The sequence below is a fragment of the Micropterus salmoides genome, unplaced genomic scaffold (assembly GCF_014851395.1).
Source record: "Micropterus salmoides isolate LMB-PRFRI ecotype aquatic unplaced genomic scaffold, ASM1485139v1 Ms_hic_scaffold_16, whole genome shotgun sequence".
Classification (NCBI taxonomy): domain Eukaryota; kingdom Metazoa; phylum Chordata; class Actinopteri; order Centrarchiformes; family Centrarchidae; genus Micropterus; species Micropterus salmoides.
In genome coordinates this window covers 6,284,647-6,305,964 of record NW_024040707.1, presented here as the reverse complement: position 1 = coordinate 6,305,964, position 21,318 = coordinate 6,284,647, and the positions used below count along the sequence as shown (strand labels likewise).

The 21,318-nt window shown below is 40.0% G+C and overlaps 2 protein-coding genes across 3 annotated transcripts; both read right to left on the bottom strand.

Annotated features, from left to right (window-relative positions):
* Positions 1-90: 90 nt before the first annotated feature.
* LOC119905093 (vasopressin V2 receptor-like) lies at positions 91-8,302 on the bottom strand. The gene is made up of 6 exons (XM_038721819.1): positions 8,032-8,302; positions 7,699-7,944; positions 5,900-6,046; positions 5,671-5,800; positions 3,441-3,590; positions 91-2,555 (listed from the first exon to the last, which is right to left on the bottom strand). The coding sequence occupies exons 1-6, from the start codon at positions 8,299-8,301 to the stop codon at positions 2,374-2,376; spliced, it is 1,125 nt and encodes a 374-aa protein (XP_038577747.1). The 5' UTR covers position 8,302; the 3' UTR covers positions 91-2,373.
* A 5,256-nt stretch (positions 8,303-13,558) lies between these two features.
* LOC119906238 (isocitrate dehydrogenase [NAD] subunit gamma, mitochondrial-like) lies at positions 13,559-21,201 on the bottom strand. 2 transcript variants are annotated; one of them, XM_038723804.1, is made up of 12 exons: positions 20,929-21,201; positions 18,402-18,449; positions 18,097-18,102; positions 17,772-17,869; positions 17,540-17,655; positions 16,686-16,746; positions 16,384-16,516; positions 16,151-16,284; positions 15,710-15,812; positions 15,340-15,486; positions 14,329-14,484; positions 13,559-14,136 (listed from the first exon to the last, which is right to left on the bottom strand). In XM_038723804.1, the coding sequence occupies exons 1-12, from the start codon at positions 20,995-20,997 to the stop codon at positions 14,035-14,037; spliced, it is 1,173 nt and encodes a 390-aa protein (XP_038579732.1). In that variant the 5' UTR covers positions 20,998-21,201; the 3' UTR covers positions 13,559-14,034. The 2 variants fall into 2 exon arrangements, with proteins under 2 accessions (XP_038579732.1, XP_038579733.1); XM_038723805.1 differs by lacking the exon at positions 18,097-18,102.
* Positions 21,202-21,318: the final 117 nt, after the last annotated feature.

Sequence of the window (21,318 nt, the reverse complement as noted above, 5' to 3'; positions counted from 1 at the left end):
TTGTGTTTTTAAAAACAGTACTGTACAGTCACAGCACCGTTTTTAAAACAAACAAATCATAATTTCATTCTATCAATTTCAGGAAATAACTTTTTTTTTTTTTTTTTAAAGTGGCAATAGATTTTTTGATGTTTTGTATGTGCAAAGTGTTTTTATGGCTGGTGAAGGAATGAATAAACTGTTTTCAAAATGTCATTGCATTTGTTCTGTTCAAAAATGAGAATGAAAATAAATTTAAAGTCGTCAGTCTGAAGCAGAAAATCGATCCCAACACATGCATTTACAATAATTACACTTTATAAAATGTATTACAGCAGGTTGTATCTGAACTAGCTATGGTACTTACAGAAATAGTATTTAGGATTATCCTGGAAAAAGAAATGCAAGATAAAGAACAAACTACACTTTGGAACAGAGCAGAGATGCTTTTATATTATATCATACCAATTTAATTGAAACGTACAGTATGTGTCTATAGTGTTGTGTAATTGTTAATCATACTATTTCATTAGTATTATTTTCCCAGTAGGATAGCAATTCTTGACATATGCCACTTTTTAACCATCAATATGACAGAATATTTCAATGTACTGCAAATGAAGAATCTTGCATATTTATTTCTTGCAAGAAATCAGAATCTAACTCTCAGTGACCGGCAGAAGTGGCGCTAAACGAAGAGCCGTTTGGGAGCCCAAAGAGTCGGCTCTCGAAAAGGAACCCGTGACTGCTACACGCTAGCAACTGGTTAGCTTAGCTTAGCATAAAGACTGGAAACCGCTATCCTGGCGCTATCAAAAGGAAGCCAAGTCCCCCTAACGGCACCTCTAAAGCGCACAAATTCATACATCTTGTTTGTTAAACTCACTATAAATGAGAATTTGCCATAAACCAAGCAGTAACTACCTATGTTAGGCCTTTGCCTAGCAAAGGCTCAGAAATAGTCAGTCAGGTATTACAACTTGAATTGTCTCTACTCTTCATTTTATGGAGGTATTAATATAACGTGTTATTTTGAGAGCTTTATATGTGCTTGTTGGCGGGTTCAGGTTCATAATTGTATTTAGGGGTTGGACCAGAACAGGTTTACATGGTTTAATTTTCAAAAAAGACCATACGACCAAACGAGCCTGTACGCAGGATAAGCAGTTGACGATGGATGGATGGATGGATGGTTGCTCCATCTCCCCATCCCAAGAAGTCCGCAACCTTGGTGTGATTTAGGACTCCACCCTTCCTCATTCCAGTCGCATATCAAACTCCAAATGACCAGTTTCCAAAGTCAGACTTCTACCACCTCAAAAACATCTCCAGACTTTGACCTTCACTCTCAGACTCTGAGTCACTCACCCATGCCTTCATTACCTCCCGCTTGGATTACTGCAGTGGTGTCTTGTACGGGGTACCATGCAAGGTCCTGGACAGGCTGCAATATGTACAGAACTCGGCTGCCAGGGTGCTCACTCACACTAGGCCGTGGCATCACATCACCCCAATCCTCACTCAGCTTCACTGGGTCCTGGTCAAATTCCACATCACCTACAAAATCCTCCACTTCACCTATAAATCTCTCCATGCCACTGACCCCAAGTACCTACTGGACCTTCTCCACCCTCTCTGTCCCCCCACACCAGACTCCGGGCGTTTGGGGACAGAGCCTTCAGCGTCGCAGCTCCCACTACTGGAACTCCATCCCCACAGAGATCTGAACACTTTCACAAATCTACTCAAAACCTCTTTACCAAGGTCATTCAATCCTGAATGACCTTTCATTGTTCTGTCTCTGTAGTTATGTGTAAACCTTCCTTGGGTCCTGTGAAAGGCTATATAATAAGTTATTATTATTATTATTATTATAAAGTAAAGGGAAAAAGCCAAAAAACAGAACATGACCTCTTTAATTTCACGAGGGAGTCACTGCCGTTGGCCAATAAATAATCCAGCGCATAGCCGCATGTAAAACCAAAATTTCTCATTTTTAGACTTTGTTTTTTTATACAAATTAAACAAATAAGATTTAACGTGTTAATTAGTGAGCTTTCGGACAGAGCCAGGCTAGCTATTTCCCCATTTCCAGTCTATATTCTAAGCTGTCCCTGGCTGTGTTAACCTTAGCTTCATATCTTGTTATCTTATTACTTTATCATACATCTTCATTCATGGATCGATCTTCTCATCTAACTCTCTGCAAGAAAAAGTGTATTTCCCAAAATGTCAACAAATTTTTTTAAACAACAATCAGGTAAAAAAGTAAGCACTCTAGTTTTGTAACGTTAGTATTGTCCAGAGAGTTACACCTTACAGACTCAGTCGCGTGTCTTATGTGTGACATGACAGGATTTTGCAGATGTTTTTGGGCTCGTGTATAATTGTTCACTAGTTGGAGGTGTGTGTGGTGGTGGAGTCGTTGGGCAAGGAGCCTCTGTGCGCTTTGTGTCTGCGACAGAGCAGCAGCAGGCGGAGCTCCGGAGAGACGCTGCTGGAGAAGGCAGAGTAGATCCAGGGGTTGGTGCAGGAGTTCAGACTGGCCAGCAGCATCAGCAGGGTGAACACGGCACCTACACACACACACAGTAGGAGGTTTGTAAATGACAGAGGTGGTGGTGGCAGAGGCAGGCATGTAGATAAATGCTGATCAAATTCAGTGGTGGAGGAAGGTGTTCAAGTAAAAGTAGAAATACCACACTATAAAAATACTCAATTACATGTTAAACGTTCTTATATGTGTGTCAAAAGTTGCAAAGATCCCTTATTAGTGTCTATAGCATAACTACTGATAAACTAGAACTAGCAGCAATTTCCCTTTGTAGTAGGTTAAGGTGGAGCTTTTTTTTTTTTTTTAAATCTATTTGAGCTGCAACTAATAATTGTTTTCATCATTGATTAATCTGCTAGTTATTTTCTTGATCAAACTTTAAATTCTGTTTTAAAGTGAGAAATAAAAACAGCTCAAAGTGACAGTTTTTGATGTCTTGTTTTGGCTGACCAACAGTACAAAACCTCAGTGATTCAGTTTACTGCAAAAATGCAAATTGTCACATTTGAGAAACTGAAACCACAAAATGTTTCAGGCATTTTTGCACATGAAATGAATAAGTAACCAAAAAATGTTATAATTGACAAATCAATTAATCATTTACTTGATTAATCATTTAGGCTCAATTTTTATGTACTGTTTGTAGTTAAATTATTTTACAATGCATCATATTTTAGAAGTTCCTCTTTTGTTTTGCATTTCAAATCCTGATTCATAAAGTAACTTGTAACTGTTCCTCTTAAACAATTGAGAGTAACAGTACAATATTGCCTTCTGAAATGTAGTGTCATGAAAAATTTGAACGGTACTTGAGTAAATGATAAGCTTGTAGAAAAATAAAGTAGATTGACGTGACTGTGAGGGACGTACAACATGGATGTGTTTGTGTGTGTGTGTGCCCGCGCACCGTTTTGAGGTGGGTTGGGGTCCCAGGCGGCCCACAGCTGGACACTGAAGAACGGGGCCCAGCAGAGTGAGTAGACGAGCACTATGACCAGCGTCATCCTCACTGTCTTTGACATGGCCGCTGATACCTCCCCACCACGGGCAGGGGGGGCTTTGGGCGGGGGGCAGTAGACAGCAGAGGGCGCTGCAGGGTCAGGCAGTATGTCAGGCTGCAGCGCGGCTGACAGGAAACACACAAACTGTCAACAGATCATACTGGTGTTTCTCAAGGTTTTAACCTCAGTCCATCATATTGTATTTTACATTACTTTCCACCATTTTCCAAAGCATACATAATACATACATACACGTTTTTAACTATTTTCTACCTGTGAAATTCAACTTGCAGAGATTTGAAACATGCTTCAGAATCAGCTTTATTGCCAAGTATGTGTACACACACGAGGAATTGGACTCTGGATTGTACATTGCTCACGTTGTGCTTACTTCGTATCTTCATATCTTCTTGTATATGTTTGAAAATAATCTTTAAAAAGTTTATTGTAGGCCACTGCTTTAGAAATTGTAATGTACGTTTGTAGTATATCCTGATGATCACACTGAATTGACCTTCAATTGTCTGTCAAGTAAAGACGTGCAGAAACACGGGTCTCACCCTTGATGGGGAGGGACAGGAAGGTAGAACATTTACCGACTGTCTTGCCCAGAGCAACCTTTACTTTGGGGTACAGATGATGAACACATGAAATGAACTTAGCGAAATATGTCTAACTATAGTTTTAATTTTTCTAAAATTGGGGGAAAAAGCATTCCTGGCTCTGTCCAAAGGTAATAAAATCTATCTACAAGCACCTCTGAAGCTGCAAAATTACCACCTAATATCTTTACAACAGCTGTAGTGTAAAAATGCCATAATGTGTTTTTTATTGCCAGGCAACCTCACAGTGATGACTCCAGGATTGCTAAGCTAAGCTAACTGTAATGCTAGCTTCATATTTGAGCTAAATTCTCTCGTCACCATGCCAACATGATCACAGTGACGATGCTAACATGCTGATGTTCAGCAGGTTAAAAATGCACTTTAATAATTGTTATTTTCAAATTTGCATCTGTGAATTTAATTTATCATTTAATGATTTTATTGAACATTTTTATTTATCTTTATTTTATTTTTATTTTCTGTACCTCCTAAGCTTCTGAAGTGCTCGTTTTGTTTTGCACTGCTGAGGGTAAGATGAGTGGAAAAGTGCTGCTGGGCTAATGTACTGTTTTCTTTGGAAATTGAACCATTTACGTTTTAATTTTCAACGCACATTGTCTGATGTTAATACAATTATGTTACGTAGCATATTTGTGTTAGTTCGACCGTTAATAGTTTTGCCAATGTTTTCATTTTAACTTTCCTGCCGCCATTTTTACTAGGGCAGGCGGGCTGTGTCCTGTGACCAATGGAGCTCGTCCAGCATCTCTATTCCTAGAGTAAACACTGCAGAAGTGCAGTAAGAGGAAACCAGAAGGCAATTAATATGTGCATTTTTTAATACAGGAGCCAATAAACTGTGAAGAAGAAGCCATCTCATGAGTCGTCCCTAATCACACCCCTTACATTTAGCATGCTAACATTAACTAATTAGCAATAAATACAAATTAAAGCTGAGGTGGGCTGGAATGTTTTTAGTTTTGCAGGTATTTAAACCAAAAGGTTTGACCTGATGATGGTGCTACATGGAAAGAAGCGACAATTCTGATGTTTAGCAGATATAACGTTAACGTTAACATGCTAACATTTAACCAAAGTATTGGACAAATTACAATTGTGACCTGATGATGGAGGTAAATGAGAAGTTAAGGGATCACCAAAGTTATCACAATTCACTCTGAGGATAAATGTACTAAACGTCATGACAGTCCATCCTATATTTAATGAGATATTTGAGTCGGGACCAAAGTTGCCAAGAACATTATTAAAATGATCAGGTAATAAATAAAAGGAAAAAAATCCATGAACAGGAATAAAATGGGAACGTGGTAGAACAGCACTACTACTAAAAGTGACCACAGTAAGCACTCTGTGTGGATCTTACCTGGGTAGGTGTGAACATTATAATGTGGGGTGATGCTGTTGGACCTGAGTGGACCCATGGGCAGGTGCTGATAGGTGGATGCAGGGTCAAAGCTGGGTTGACTCCCAGGGTTGTTTAAGATGTGTGGTGAAACATACAAGGAGAGACTGGACCTGCCTCTGCTGCCTCCTCCTCCTCCTCTTTGGCTGTCCCGTCTGGATGGAGTGAGGTAGGCGGGGGACAGGCGGTGCTCTGACTTTAGGTACAGGTTGTTGTGGATCTCCTTGAAGATTCGCACCTGAGGGAAAAGATACCGGAGGCATCCAGTGATGTTGTGGTAAAAATCTCGGTTTAAAGAAAAGAAAGAATGTAAGGACTAAATTTTGTCCGTCTCTACCTGGCAGACAGTGATGATGAGGGCAGGGAGGATGAAGACCGCCAGGGTCATCCACGTCACGTAGGCTTTGAGGCCCCAGGACTCGGCAAAGTTGCCCCAACACTCATAGATACCGGGAGCCACTTCTGAACGGGAGAAGATGAAAACCTGGAGTGGCAAAGAGAAAGGTGTGTGGGCCGTCATTTGTAAATACTTCATACTTCTTACAGATTTCTAATTCTGCACAACAGGTGGTAACTAAATTTTCTCATGGGTTTTTAAGAATCTGTGTTTTGACGAAGGTATACACAGAAGCATTTACAATCAATGAGGAAGTTAACGTGCAGAATTATTTCTTTGAAACAAAATCCAAAACTTTTCTAATATTCATATCTGGGGCAAGATGTTCCCTACTGCTCTTGTCCAATTGTTCCACACAATTATATTCTTCTATGTAGTTTGGAGTCTATGCAAAAATAGACAAAAGACAATTACACTGTGATCTCTGGAAAAACTAAGATGTTATCATATTTGCATTGAAGTACAGGAAGTGATTTCATACTTTGATAGTATTACTAAACTTAACTGCTAACTAAATTTAACATTTGGAGAGAAAAAAAGGACGAAGACTTATAAACCATTATTTATTGATAGGCTTTTTGGTACCGCTTTCTATAAGGCCCAATTTACTGTATACATAATATATTGAGTTTTAACTAAGGTACAAATTAGTAATTTATGAAGGCTTTATTAAGCTATAATCCATGAATTAAAACATCTTTTGTATTTCCAGATTGTGAAAAATATTTAATAAAGTAATAAAAATCATTAACAAGTGTCTCAGTTTGCAATAAGCCATCAAGGCTGCAGTTATAAATGTTAATAAATAATAATAATGGACATACAAGCACACAGCAAAAGTCACAAAGTTAATAATAGAGGAACTTTACAATACAGTTATAAATGTTATTGTAAGTTGTTAGTAACTGACATCTTGTACATATGCCCTGCAGCACTTTTCTCTATAGCATTAGTAAATTATTATTATTATAGACATTATTTTTATTTTATCTGAAAGCTAAACCTCACTGAACTAGCCTAATGTTTATATGAACTATATGCCGGAAATACTTTTAAGTATACTTTTAAATGTTTTATTTCACTAGTTGTAAATGAGAAATCAATAAAAACAACTTTACTTGATTAGATAACATTGTTTATGTAGATATATAATCTTGTCTCAGATTTGGCTCACATTTATTGAGTTTGAGTAACTATTTTTAATACTCTACCAACACATTGCCCTCAAAATAGTGGCAGAATCGTAGTATTTTTTCAGTGAATAGACAATATTCTTATAGGGGTCATCTTACCCACTTGAATTGAATATGTGTACAGAATGTTTTTTTTAATTGTTATTATTAGAATTCCTCAATGCAGGACACGCCAAATAATAATTTGTAAATGAAGCCTTCACACAGATTCATGCCTTGTGTCCCTGTGTCATCGTACCTGTGTCACCCTACCTGTGTCACCGTACCTGTGTCACCGTACCTGTTTCACCCTACCTGTGTCACCCTACCTGTGTCACCCTACCTGTTTCACCCTACCTGTGTCACCCTACCTGTTTCACCCTACCTGTGTCACCCTACCTGTGTCACCCTACCTGTTTCACCCTACCTGTGTCACCCTACCTGTGTCACCCTACCTGTTTCACCCTACCTGTGTCACCCTACCTGTGTCACCCTACCTGTTTCACCCTACCTGTGTCACCCTACCTGTTTCACCCTACCTGTGTCACCCTACCTGTGTCACCCTACCTGTGGCAGGCTGAGCAGCAGCGACATCCCCCAGGCCAGCAGGATGAAGGTGTTCCAGCGCTGGGTGGCCCCGCTGCGGTGCGCCTGCAGAGGGCAGCAGATGGCATAATGCCGGTCCACCGTCATAGCCACAATCATGTAGGATGAGGCGAACATCCCAAGGACCTGCAGGTATTTCACCAGGCGACACAGGATGTCCGGTCCGGGAAACCGTCCCTTTGCATCCCACACCAGCTGGGGCAACACCTCAGAGAGGAAGAGGAGGGGGACGGGTGGAGTTAGATGGAGGGAGGGGGTGCACCCAGTCTGTGTGTGTGTGTGTGTGTGTGTTACCTGGAACAGTGCCACCACCAGGTCGGCCACACAGAGGTTGAGCATGAACTGGTGCAGCGGGTTGTGGTGTCGTCTCCGCCTCAGCAACACCACCAGCACTAGCCCGTTGCCGAGCAGTGCCATCACCAAGATGACCGCCAGCACCACCACCTCGGCCACCGCCAGAAGGGCATCACGCTCCCAGCCTGTGACGTTTGTACCTGCCGAGGTCACAGAGACCACTGACCAGTCGATGGACGGGTATGAGTCTGTTACCAGTGAGACAGACATGTTGGCTTGGAGGAGAGGAAGAGAGGAGGTAAATGTGAAGGAGAGAGAAAAAAAGACAAATGTTCAGCTTTAATTTCATTGCAGGAACTAAACACCTGATGACAACGAGCAGCAACAATCTATCAGACATAAAACCAATATAAAATATATTCATAAAACACTAAATAAATTTAAAAAACAGCAGCAGATCAAGTTCAAAATAGAAACACTACTACCATCATGGATACAATAAGATTAACAAAGACGATGTTTTCTTATGGTTGTACAGCAGGTATTATGTTTACCATGTCTGCCATGTTAAAAGTTCCAACAATAAAAAGTAAAAAGTAAATGTCTAAAACACATTTCTGCTCTTCAAATGGATTTAGGACTTTTCTAAAATTTTTGATGTTTTAAAAAGAAAACTGGATTATTTTACCTCTTTTGGCCTCAAACATTTCTTTAAATAAAACCATCTGAAGAGTTGAGAGGAGAAATGTCTTTTTGGTGGAGCTGCTAAGTCATAGCCATTTGAAACAAGACAAGGGGCCCCATCTTTGCTTTTCTGTGAGGGGTCACAAGCCAGCACTGTATTGGTTTGGTACTGAATTGTATAACCTTATATTTTTCTTTAATGTAAAATCTTCTGTAAAAAAAGTAGCTAGTTACTTAAGCTTAAGAAAAAAGCATAAAATGGAAACACTCAAGTAAAGTTTCTTTCCACCACTGCCTGTTAATTTATTGCAAGATTGTTCACCCAATTAGTGAATGCCAATTAGCAATTTCTCTATAGTCCTCGACCATACTTCCAGAAATGATAACAGGACGTATTGTCCTGATTATGAAACAGGCATGAGCTCTATTCAGTTCACAGATTGTGGATGATGACCATCTACGGTTCACTCGCTCCTCAGAGTGTCGACTCTGGATGTGTCTATATGCCTGCTGCGTGTTTGTGGTTGGTTTATTTTATCTGACCTCCGCTGCCTGTAAACATCCCGCAAACACACACAGCTGCTGTTAATAGGGGTCATGTTTTGGTTCAAGCTTCCCTGAGCACATTAATTGTAAAACAATGAGAAGTGAAACCCGTTTACACAAGTGCCTCACACATGTTTACAGTTCAACACACACGCAATCGCAGAGGCATGCAGAGAGGGCCCAGCATGCGTGATTATTTACTGAGCACAAACGTGCAGGCTCAAATAAGGTCGCAGTTGTTTGACCAATTTCCACTGATCAACATTACATGCTAACTGACACTTTGAGAGTACTGAGAAAAGTAACAAAACGAAGACAGGGGTGGGAATCACTTCAACTACACTTCAGAGGGAAATATCACACTTTTTATTCCACTATGTTTATAGAACGCTATAGTTACTTAAAACATGTGATGATTCAACACACTGTTAAAGATTAAACCAGATTTGGGGTCTCACCAAAGAGACATTTCCCCTCTACACTTCTCAGATGTACTCATTTAAATGAGGCTTAAAGAGGTAATATTGTCTAATGTTTTCAAAAACAAAATATTACAGAAAATACGAATACAAATTAGTTTTTTCTTCTTTCCATTTATCTTGAGAACCTTTCGAGGGGCTCGGCCCTTACATTGGGAACCACTGGACTCTGGAACACCTTGATGCATCAGTATTAACAATCTAATAATGTCCCATGTAATAATATGAATAAGACATTTTTCTGCAGAATGAGTACTTTTACTTTTGATACTTTAAGTTAATTTTGCTGATAATACTTAAGTAGTTTTGAATGCAGGACTTTTACTTGTATTTTTACATTGTTGTATTAGTACTTTAACTTACGTAAAAGGTCTGAGCACTTTCATCACTGCCAGGAAACTCAGGAATAAAAGACTGCTGACAGAATAATGCATCTATATTAACACAAATCAGGCTTTCCATGCACTCAGCTGTCTTTAGATGCATTTGTCTTGTTTTGAAAAATTGCTTTTGACTCTAATTCTGTCCACAAGATTGGAAACAGTTATACAGGAAGTTAGGATGTTAGTCTTTTGAAAAATGTAGTATGCCAAATAAAATCTTGATTTGTTAAAACAATTATGAGCCTGTCAAATGACGTTGAAGATATTGCATAGTCTGAATAAAACCTTTTAGAGGCACCTTGAGAATGCAGCTGGAGGAAAAACTTTAAAAACATAATGCAGGCGCTAAATACAGAATCTGCTTATATATATATACATATATAACTCATGGTGGCTTTACCGGAGTCTCTGTTCGAATCAACAATTACCCAGCGAAGTTTGTTGACATCTTTTGGCTATTTTAATCCAATTAGAAGACTGGTCACCTGCTGTTGAATACTCATTCTTCCTTTCATAACACACACACAGAAATGCACACACATTATTCCCGTCAGAAACGGACCTCTCTCAACTTTAATTTTCACTCTAAACAGTCCTGTACGTCCACCCGCACACCTCTACAGCCTCATTAAAAGTAACAGCCACTTCTAACGATTTTGATTTGCCATTTCAGCGGAGAACAGAGAGAGGAAAATCAGGAGCAAAGGAGCGACTTTCTCACCTCGTCCTCTTCCTCAGCGTCCCGTGAGGCATCTGTAGGAGCCCAGACAACCTGATCTGCTGTTGCACACACTATCCGCATCCATGCTGTGTCTGTGTGTGTGTGTGTGTGTAAGTTTTCCTCTTGCTTTATCACTATGAGGATGACCTCTGCCAGCACACTCTGCTCCCCATCTCCCCACTTCTTCCACTCTCCTCCCCCTCCTCTGTAACGCACCCCTCCTTCTTCTTTTCCTCGCCTTTTCTTTCTTGGATTTTATAAAAAATGGGGGGGGGGGGTTGCTCGAGTGGGAAGCGAGTGAGTTGATCAAAGGACGTGGTGCCCGGTGAATTAATGTAATTTCCTGCTGATTGTTTAGATATTAACCATATTGCCTTTGGCCCCACTTTGATCCACATTCAGAGCAAGATGAGGGCAACACACCAGCAGATCAAATGAGACTTCTGTTGTTAGCCTCCCAGAATGATCAAAGACCTTTCATACACTGGCATTAAAGTGATATGTGTACGTGTGATTTTGCATCGGCGGGTGATGGAGAGGGGTGGAAATAGAGAGGAAGGAGAGACAGTGTCAGATGTTGTGACAGATGGGATGTAAGGTTTTTTGGAGAGAAAAGAGCAGGCAGCAACAGGAGGAGAGTTGTCTTTCTCAACAGCCTTTTTCTTTCTCACTCCCTGCTCCCTGTCCTCCCCCCGCCTCCATCTCTCTTTCCTTCTTTCATTCTCTCTCTGACGGTGCAGTAATCTGTTTGCTTCCCCTCAATTGCTCTCTCTAATTATCGAGGGGCCATGCTGAGCAACCTTAAACATACACACAAACACACACACACACTCACACATGAGGCCAGTCACGGCTCAAGCTGTTTAATATTTTTCATGTTATTATGAAACAGATTTCTGACTGTAGTAAGCTGAACCAATGGGCTTTAATTAGTTATAGGCAATACAAACTCCAGCAGAGATGTGTTTTCCCAGCGACGGTAACAAAAGTGTTCAGGTAGGAACAGTAGTCATGAAAAAGAAGAAACGAAAAGAGCCAACAAATCCCACGAAAAGTCTAAAACTAACAAAGCGTCTCTCAATAAATCCTGACTTCCTCAGTCTGACTTCGGCATATTTATTCCTACTGAAGGAATTAATCTGTAAATACAGGTCATGCATGTATAATTTAATTTTTATATAAAAGGTTCAATAATAACAGCCGGGCAATGGAGTTCATTGCAAACGTCACTCCAACTGTAGGATACTGTGCATTTGTTCTCTATTTTCAGGGGCAGATGAATCCACATTTGGTGCTCTAGTGAGTATTTGGGGCAGCGAATCAAAATAAACTACAGTGTGTGTGTTCATGGTGATGAAGGAACACGTCACACAGTGTGGCTCACTGATTTTTAACAGTGGTGGAAGAAGTACTCAGATCTACTTGGCTAAATCCTGCATTCAAAATGTTACTTAAGTAAAAGTACAAGTATTAGAATCAAAATGCACTTAAAGTACCAAAAGTACTCATTATGAAGAATGAAGAATTTATATACTGCTGGGCAGCTTCTGATTTTCCTTCCCAGGTTTAATAAAGTTTTTATCTTATCTTTACCTATATTCCCAGTAGACAAAGACAACATTTTGTATTATCAATCTGAATCTGCAAAGTAACTAAAGTTATCAAATAAATGGAGTGGAGTGGAATTTTGCCTCTTAATTGTAGTTGTTGTATAAAGTGGCCGAAAATGGAAATACTCAAGTAATGTACCCTAAAATGATACTTAAGTACAGAGTAAATGTACTTTTTCGGACAACAATGGAGCTCTGTGGCACAGAGGAATGAGATGTATCAGGCTTTAGCTGCATAGTCCCACTGAAAAATCTTTTTTCACTGGGACATCTTAGAAATATTTTTTTAAATTACAATAAATGCAGGAGAGATTTTAATGAATACATTTTAAAGAGACATTACCTCACTGCTCATGACACTTCATTGACTTCCTGTATCTTCCGCAATTTATTTCTTTTTACTTGTCAATTGAAGCCTTGCAAAAGAAATAGCACAATACTAAATCATTTTATGTTCAAAGAACTCTCAGATTCTCTCATGTTTTCCACAAGACACACCCTGAATCTTAGCATCACAGCAAATTCCCTTATTAAAAAAAAAAAAATTAAAGACTTTTAATCAGATTTTAATGTTATTGTTTTCATGTTTTATGGTATTGTTGTCATGTTGCTAAATTTTGTTTTTAAACCTGAAGCATTTTCGGTTGCATCTTTACATGAAAGGTGCATTACAAATAATAATAAAAAAATAACAAAATAATTTTATTACTATTACATCTTCTAATAAAGTACTACTATAAAGACATTAATAGAAAAATAAAAGTTTCACTCAGTGACAACAAACAAATTCGATGGTGACTAGAGGGTGACATGATTTTCACTCCTGTCCCGTCCCACTCCTGGAAGAATGACTCCTGTCCCATCTCGTTCCCGATAAGAAAATAGCGTTTATTCATATTAGAACTGCATATTCATATATAAAAACTGATCCCTGTCCTGCCCACTCCCCATGACTTTTTTTCCTGTCCTGTCCCGACCCCGTGACCCACAGGATTCCCGAAAAAGAGTCAGCCTCAATGTGGCCTCCCTGTGATCTACACAAGCCAGTGTGGCATGCATTCATACATGTTTGCTTGAACACAGACAATAAAGAAGACAAAAGAATGAGCTATAGGGGCGTGAGCTTTATTAGAGGTGCAGGGCTCATATCGACAGTGCGAAAATGTTGCCCAATACATTCAGTGTTAGGAAAGCTGTGTTTCAGTAGTAATGAATAAATAAACTAATAAAATAACCAAACTAAAACACATGCAATGGAGGGGGCGTAACTCAAACAGTAAACAGTATGATGGTTTCATGTAAAGTAAAGATTCAAACAAAGTGCTCAGGAAACAAACTGTAAGTGTAAAAGTGTAATTTCTGTGCATTTCTGCACATAACAGGAGCGCACATGTATGGAGAAATAAAACATATTGCATAGGCATACAAACTGTTTGTGTGTACAGTTTAATTTCAGTATTACCATCAAACAACTCGCTGGTGTTTTTTATCAGATTGCATAGAAGACACACTCAAGAGAGGCACACTAATATACACATCTCTGCTGGGTGAGAGAGTTTGCACATTAATGTGTGTTTGTTCTAGATGCTCAGTGTCCGGGGCCCGGTGCTCTGAACAGCATTCATGATGGACTCGACCACTTCAGAGGTGGAGCCCTGGCCTCCCAGGTCAGGAGTGTGCAGCTGGAGAGCAGAAAGAGTGTGACTGAAATATTCTCTATGCAACACATCACAACTTTTTTTATTTTGTTACGACCCAAAGCAGATCACTGTGAGTTTGACTGGATCCACATGGTCCAACTTCCTTCCAAGTAGTTTATTACTGGACATTTCAGGGTCATCAGTCAGATGTTGATGCGTGTGATTAGGGCATACCCGAGTCTCACTGAGAGTGGAGAGGACGGCGTTGCGGATCATGCTGGCAAAGTCGTGGAGCTTCAGGTGATCCAGCAGCAGGCAGGAGGCCAGCAGCATCGCCGTGGGGTTTGCTGTGTTGCGGTTAGCGATGCTCTTCCCGGTGTTCCTGGTGCCCTGCACATAGAAGGACATGGTGAGAAGAACTGAATTCCTAAACGGACGAACGTGTAGCTTTAACATTTGATTCTTTACAATGTCACTGCAGTGCTGATTAATTAATTCTTTGGAAAATACTCATTTACGTTTCTAGAAATTTAATCAGAATCAGAAATACTTCACTGACCCTTTGAGGGGTAATTTTTGTGTTACAGTTGCACACTTGCGCATCAAGGCATTGAAGGAATAAAAATAATACTTTAAAAAGTTTGTAAGTAAAGATATAAAGACAATATTAAAATCTAATTATTTTACGTAACGAGTAAAAAGTAGTAATAATAATGAATACCTTAATTCTTAAAATAAGAGTAAAGAATATTAGGATATATATTTCATTTCAATCATAATTAAGGATTTTTAATATCTATAAATCTATTTGATGTTGCAAGATTTAACATTTAAATTAACGAAGGTTTGGAAAACGTAATGCTGAACCCACACCCTCATCTACAGGGAGCATTTTAGCACCTTTAACCTGACTGTTATGGTTTTCTAACTTTACTGTTTTAGTTCAGTCTCATTGCTCTCGTCAGTGAAAAAACTTTCATAAACCCACTGCACGAGACCGGCTCAGATTCAAATTGCAGACATACACAGTTAGCAACTAGCTGGTGAACATGGCGGAGCATTTAGAAGGTAAAGAGACAGATATTTTATTCAGGAGTTGGTGGAGATGAAAACAGAACTCCAAGGAGAGTGAATTTTAGACTTATATTTGTCAGAAACACTTTCTCACTCTCTCACTTTATTGCTTTCCCTCCTCTCATATCGCCTTTCATTCCTCACGCTCTTCTTTGATGTGAATCCTCTCACCGTCTCAAACACGGCGTAGTCCTCTCCGTAGTTGGCTCCAGGCACCAGGCCCGGCCCACCAACCAGCCCGGCACACACATTGCTCACAACGTTGCCATACAGGTTGGGCATGACCATCACATCGAACTGCTGCGGCCTGGAAACCAGCTAACACAAACAAATAAAACACCTGAAGAAATGTGTTTCTTCAACTATGAATAAGGAGGCAACCATGTGACTGGGACTGGAAATGACTATTTATCTGTAGGTGCAATTAATGTATCATGCTAAAGTAGAAAATGTTTGTATTTTAAACAGGATCCATGTTACCCTTCTTGAACACCACATCATCAAATGAGCAGTGTGGGATCTACAGACGTGACGTATCTACCTGCATGGTAGTGTTGTCCACAATCATACTGTCGAAGGTGATTTCAGGGTAACCGCTGGCGACCTCTTTACAGCACTCCAGGAAGAGGCCGTCGCCCAACTTCCTGCTCCAACAAACACAAACAACACAAACACATTAAGATGTTTCACATGTTTATTAGATGATTTATATACAGTACTGTGCAAAAGGTTTAGGCATGTGTGCAAAAATATTGTCAAGTAAGAATGATTTCAAAAATTAGATGTTAGTAGATTTTATTTATCAATTAATTGGTTTGACCACTCTTTGCTTTAAAAACAGCATCATTCCTTTGAGAGACATCTTCTAGGTAGCATTTTTAATTTACAGCATTTTTTCCACACCTGCCTAAAGCTTTTCACAGTACTGTATTTAAGAAATAAAACAGGCAGAGTTTGGGCCCTTGAGCCATCAGAAACTGACATGATGTTAGCTTTGTGTACAGCAGTGACTCGTCTGCGGCCTTTGGCCCGAGCACTTCTAAATGCGTAGTCAGCGATGCGTAAGGATTTGGTCTTGGTGATGATCTTCAGACATTCAACAACGCCCGGTACATTCTGACAAGACAGAGAGAGAAAGAGAAGAGAGCCACGACAGAGCTGCAGGTATTTTATCATCAACGTAATTATGAATCATATAAGCAACAACGCACACACCTCGTGCTCCAGGCTGCTGTACTCTCCCTCTGTGTTCTCTCTGATGATCATGATGTCGATGTTGCTGTGGCGTGTTCTCACTCCAGGTAGAGACTGGCAGTGCATCACATTGGCATACAGATCCAGAGTGGTGCTGCAAAAGACAACAAAAGGATGAGGTGAAGAGAAGAAAGGTACGAGAAGGATATATATGAGAACAGCCGAAACTCAGTACTTTTTAACACTTTAACCCCACTGCTGTGACTTTAAGATTAGATAAACAAGGTGAAATGAGGGTGAAAGATTCAAAATGGAGGAGTTACCGGAGCAGGTTGTTTCTGGACTTGTAGGATGGTGGCAAGTTGTGGTTGGTCTCAATGTTACCTGGATAAACAAAGTTACACCTAAAGAATGACGACTAAACCAGAGACATGAGATGAGCAAATTAAGTGCTGATGAGCTAATATTAGCATGCTAACATGCTAAACTAAGATGGATAATGAGATAAACATTATACCTGATCAGCATGCTGGCATGTAGCTCAACTCACAGAGACATGGCTGTAGAATCATGGCTTTCTTTTTAAAGTAATAAAATAAAATAGGCTCAATTGTCAGTTTATTAGGTACACCTTGCTAAAACTAATGCAGCCTTACAAATGTACTGCAGTACATCCTTCTTCTATAACTCCATGTCCACTCCGTTTATATCAACGAGGGGAGGCTAAATAAGAGAAACTTCTGTAAATACAACACAATATAATTCCACACATCCTCTAAAATGATCACACAGTTGATTCAACACCTTCTTCATGAAGGTAAGATTTACTGCAGCACTATTGTATTAGACTGCATTAGTTTTTGCTAGATGTAACTGGCAATTGAGTGTGTGGGACATTTATAAAGTCTCAGTAGTCTGAGATGATCTAATGAAAGTGGGAAGTTTATTCAACAGTCTTGGAACCACAACCGAAAAGGCACGATCACCCTTTGTATTCAATCGAGCCTGTGGAAAAAATAAAAATCTAAGGTGCCTGGAAGAGTGATACAGCATGAGGAAATCAGTCTGTGCAAAACCTTAAAACAATTAAAAGCACCTTCAAATTGACTCTATATTTGACTGGTAACAAGTAAATAGAGGCCAGTATCAGAGAGATGTGTAAAAACATGTTTCACACCTTTTAGTGCAACTCCATTGCGCCTTATGGCCGTTATGGCATCATTGATGTCATCTTCTGAGGCCACAGACGAGTCCACATTGACAACCTCAAAGTCCACTGGCACACAGCAGAACCTGATAATAAAAAACAGATGGAGATCACTTCAGTATGACAGAACTGAGTAATTTCATGACTGTATGAGTCAGTTACTGACTTCTTTCCAACACTGTGCGTGTGTGTGAATTCTCACCGAAAGAGTTCACGCACGTGGTTGGCCAGCTCTGGTCCGATGCCATCTCCTGGAATCAGAGTCACGGTGTGTCTGCCTCCATACCGTGCCGGTGGAGGCTGTAATGTAATACACATAACAAAAACACCGAAAGTCAAACGCCTGCCCATAAAATCCAGTAGATGCACAGAGAACACTACACTACACTACACTACACTACAGAGAAGACTCTAAGCTACCGGAACGACAACTGAACAAACGTGAACTCATTTGCCGTTTCTAATAAATTCTCATACATGACTTTATGCAACACCGCTGTCTGTGTGTCGTGAGCAGCCATACTCACTATAATCTGGCGTGGGTGGATGGAGGAAGGAGGGATGCAGAACGTAGGAGAGAAAACAGGGAGGTTAGGGGGAGAAAGAGGAGGGGGAAGACACACAGCATCTTCCTGGTTGCATCACAAGCACACTGATGAGACAAAACAACGTGTGGACATGCTGTAAAGACATGCTGATATAACAGTGGGGTTGTCAGGTAAAAAAGGCCATCAGGTAAACCTAGTGTGGGTGTGTTGACTGAGCTGTTGAAGTGATGAACTAGCTTTTAAATGTTCATATTTTAAGCATCTTTGTATCCTGAATAACTTACAGTGTACGTGGACTTGTGTCTCTGGTGACATGTAGCTGCACCATAAATCTGTGAATACATAGAAAAGGTGGTTATTTCACAAGCTTATGTATCAAATCTACACAGTGTCCTGACCATAGACTGTATATAAAAAGGTCCTGACATTAATTTGTGAGTTTAGTTACTATATTTGTGTAGATAAGATTGCTACAGTGAAGAAATTCATTATCAATCGTATTTCAGCTCTAAGTGAGTTTATATTTGACAGAGCTGTGGTCTTTTAGAAATGTATTGGTAACATTGGACAATGTCTGCTGGCTCACACTTACTGCCACACTACTGTACAAACATTTTCTGTACTATATGCTTTCACATACTATACTTTTGTCCCTACAGTATATACATTATCTCATCTACAGTGTTTACACCGTATTCATATCATAGCTCCAGCTGTGTATTCTGTGTATAATTTCTCACTCTATGTATTTTGCCTACTGTAACTGCTGCATATATTGTACCTTTCTGTATCTTACCTTATTCATAAATAGGGGAGAGTGGGTGAGTTGAGCCAGTTTTTACTTGAGACATTTAAAAAAAAAATTTTGTCTCCAACGAAAATCTGTAAACATTTTTCAGGAGCATGGCATGATGGTTTCTGGGTAAAAAAATTCATGTCACATCATTTCGGTGATAAAATATATTAATGCAATGTAGAATAACAACTATCTGGCTCAACTTCCCCCAGGTCTTTAGACTCAAATTGCCCGATCCCTGCCATTTTAATCCAGCTGTTTAGAGGTAATGTCATGCTAACAGTATAGCCTCATACTGTAACTTCCTAAAGCACTAACACGTGTGAGATTTGTTCAAACGTGTCTGTAATTGTTTAGACACATGAATCATGACTCCTCCTCCAAGCACATTTTTAACTTAAATGTGCTTATCACTTTTATATGGGTATTATATGGGTCTCTCTCTGTCACAGGGTGAGTAAAATTGATGACTCTACAAAAATGTGTGGTCACATTACCAATTTTGGTCTAGGGTTACCCAGAAACAAGGGCTGGCTCAACTTCCCCACAGGCTCAAATTACCCCGCTCTCCCCTACCACTTACTTTTTACTCTACACTCACTGGCCTCTTTAGGGACTCCTTTCTAGTGCCGGGTTTGCCTTCAGAACTGCCTTAATTCTTCATGGCATACTTTCAACCAAGTGCATTCCTTAAGAGACTTTGGTCTATTGTGACATGATAGCATCACGCAGTTGCTGCAGATTGTCTGCTGCACATCCATGATGCGAATCTCCCGTTCCACCACAACCCAAAGGTGCTCTTTTGGATTGAGATCTGGTGACTGTGGAGGTCATTGGAGTACAGTGACTCATTGTCATGGTCAAGAAACCAGTTTGAGATGATCTGAGCTTTGTGACGTGGTGCATTATCCTGCTGTAATTAGCCATCAGAAGATGGGTACACTGTGGTCATAAAAGGATGGACATGGTCAGCAACAATACTCATGAAGGCTGTCACGTTTAAACAATGCTCAATTGGTACAAAGGGGCCCAAAGTGTGTCTATTTTTCGTACCATTCTCTGTAAACCCTAGAGATAGTTGTGCATGAAAATCCTAGTAGATCAGCAGTTTCTGAAATACTCAGACCAGCCCGTCTTGCACAAACAACCATGCCATGATCAAAGTCACTTAAATCCCCTTTCTTCCCTATTCTGATGCTTTTTACTTCAGCAAGCTGTCTTGACCACTCTAAATCCTTAAATGCATTGAGTTGCTGCCATGTGTTTGGCTGATTAACTATTGTGTTAATAAGCAACTGAACAGGTGTACCTAATAAAGTGGCTGGTGAATTTCGTTTTGATAGATATTGCACATTTTCTGTTCATCTAATAAACCTCATTTCACTACTGAAATATTAGTGTGTTTCAGTTATTTGATAGCTCAAAATGAAATTGCTGATCCAAACACCCAATTATTTATGAATGAAAATCATGGAAATTGTCAGGGGTGCCTAAACTTTTGCATACGACCACATTACTGTGCACTTTACTGGTTTTTGCACTTCAGGTTTGATGCTAAACTGCATTTCATTGTGTCATAACTTGCAATAAAGTTAAAACTAATCTAAATAAAACACTCAACAAGCGTAATATATTTATTAACTGGCAACCATTGGTCAATGAGACCCTGTTGCATTAGTCTGAATAATTTATGACTCTGCAGGGAAGCATGAATGTACAGCCTTATCTCGCTTGGGACGAAAAAAAAGGAGAAAAGAAGAATGCTGCTCAAGTAGTTCACAGTAAAAACTTCGGTTGACATCAAGTTGACAGCAGCAGACAAGCGTGGTGCTGAAAGGACAGCGACATAAACCCAGCTAGCTCAGTTTTAGCCAACGAAACCATCCGTTAATCAGCTTAGCTAGTCTCGCCGCTGTTCTAATCAATTAACAAGTAGCGATAAATCACTTCAAATGTCAAAACAAAGTCTGTTTAACGCTTAACTCTCTGCTGGTGGATTCAGAGACTGTTCCTACCCTGGACAACTGGTTGCAGTACACGGGCTTCAGGGCTCCGGACAGGAACCGCACAGACCGGGCCGTCATGTTCACTTTCACCGCGGATGGATGGCCGACACGGGGGCGTGCTGCGCGCTCACCGTTAATCTCTCTCTGTCTCACACACAATCTCCCTCATCCACAAATGGATTATTAACCGATGTCGGGTTTTTTTTTTATAATCAGTGAGGATCTTTCTACAGTCTATGGGGTGGATAGTGAAGTAAAGCAACTCTAACAGTCAGCCCGGTGGCCTAGTTAGCTAGTTTGTTCCACATTCACCCCCAAAAGCCCCCAAAACAGCACTGAAATGAACCACAGGGAGGCGACATAAACACAAAGAGTATAACATGAACGGGACAGCGCCAT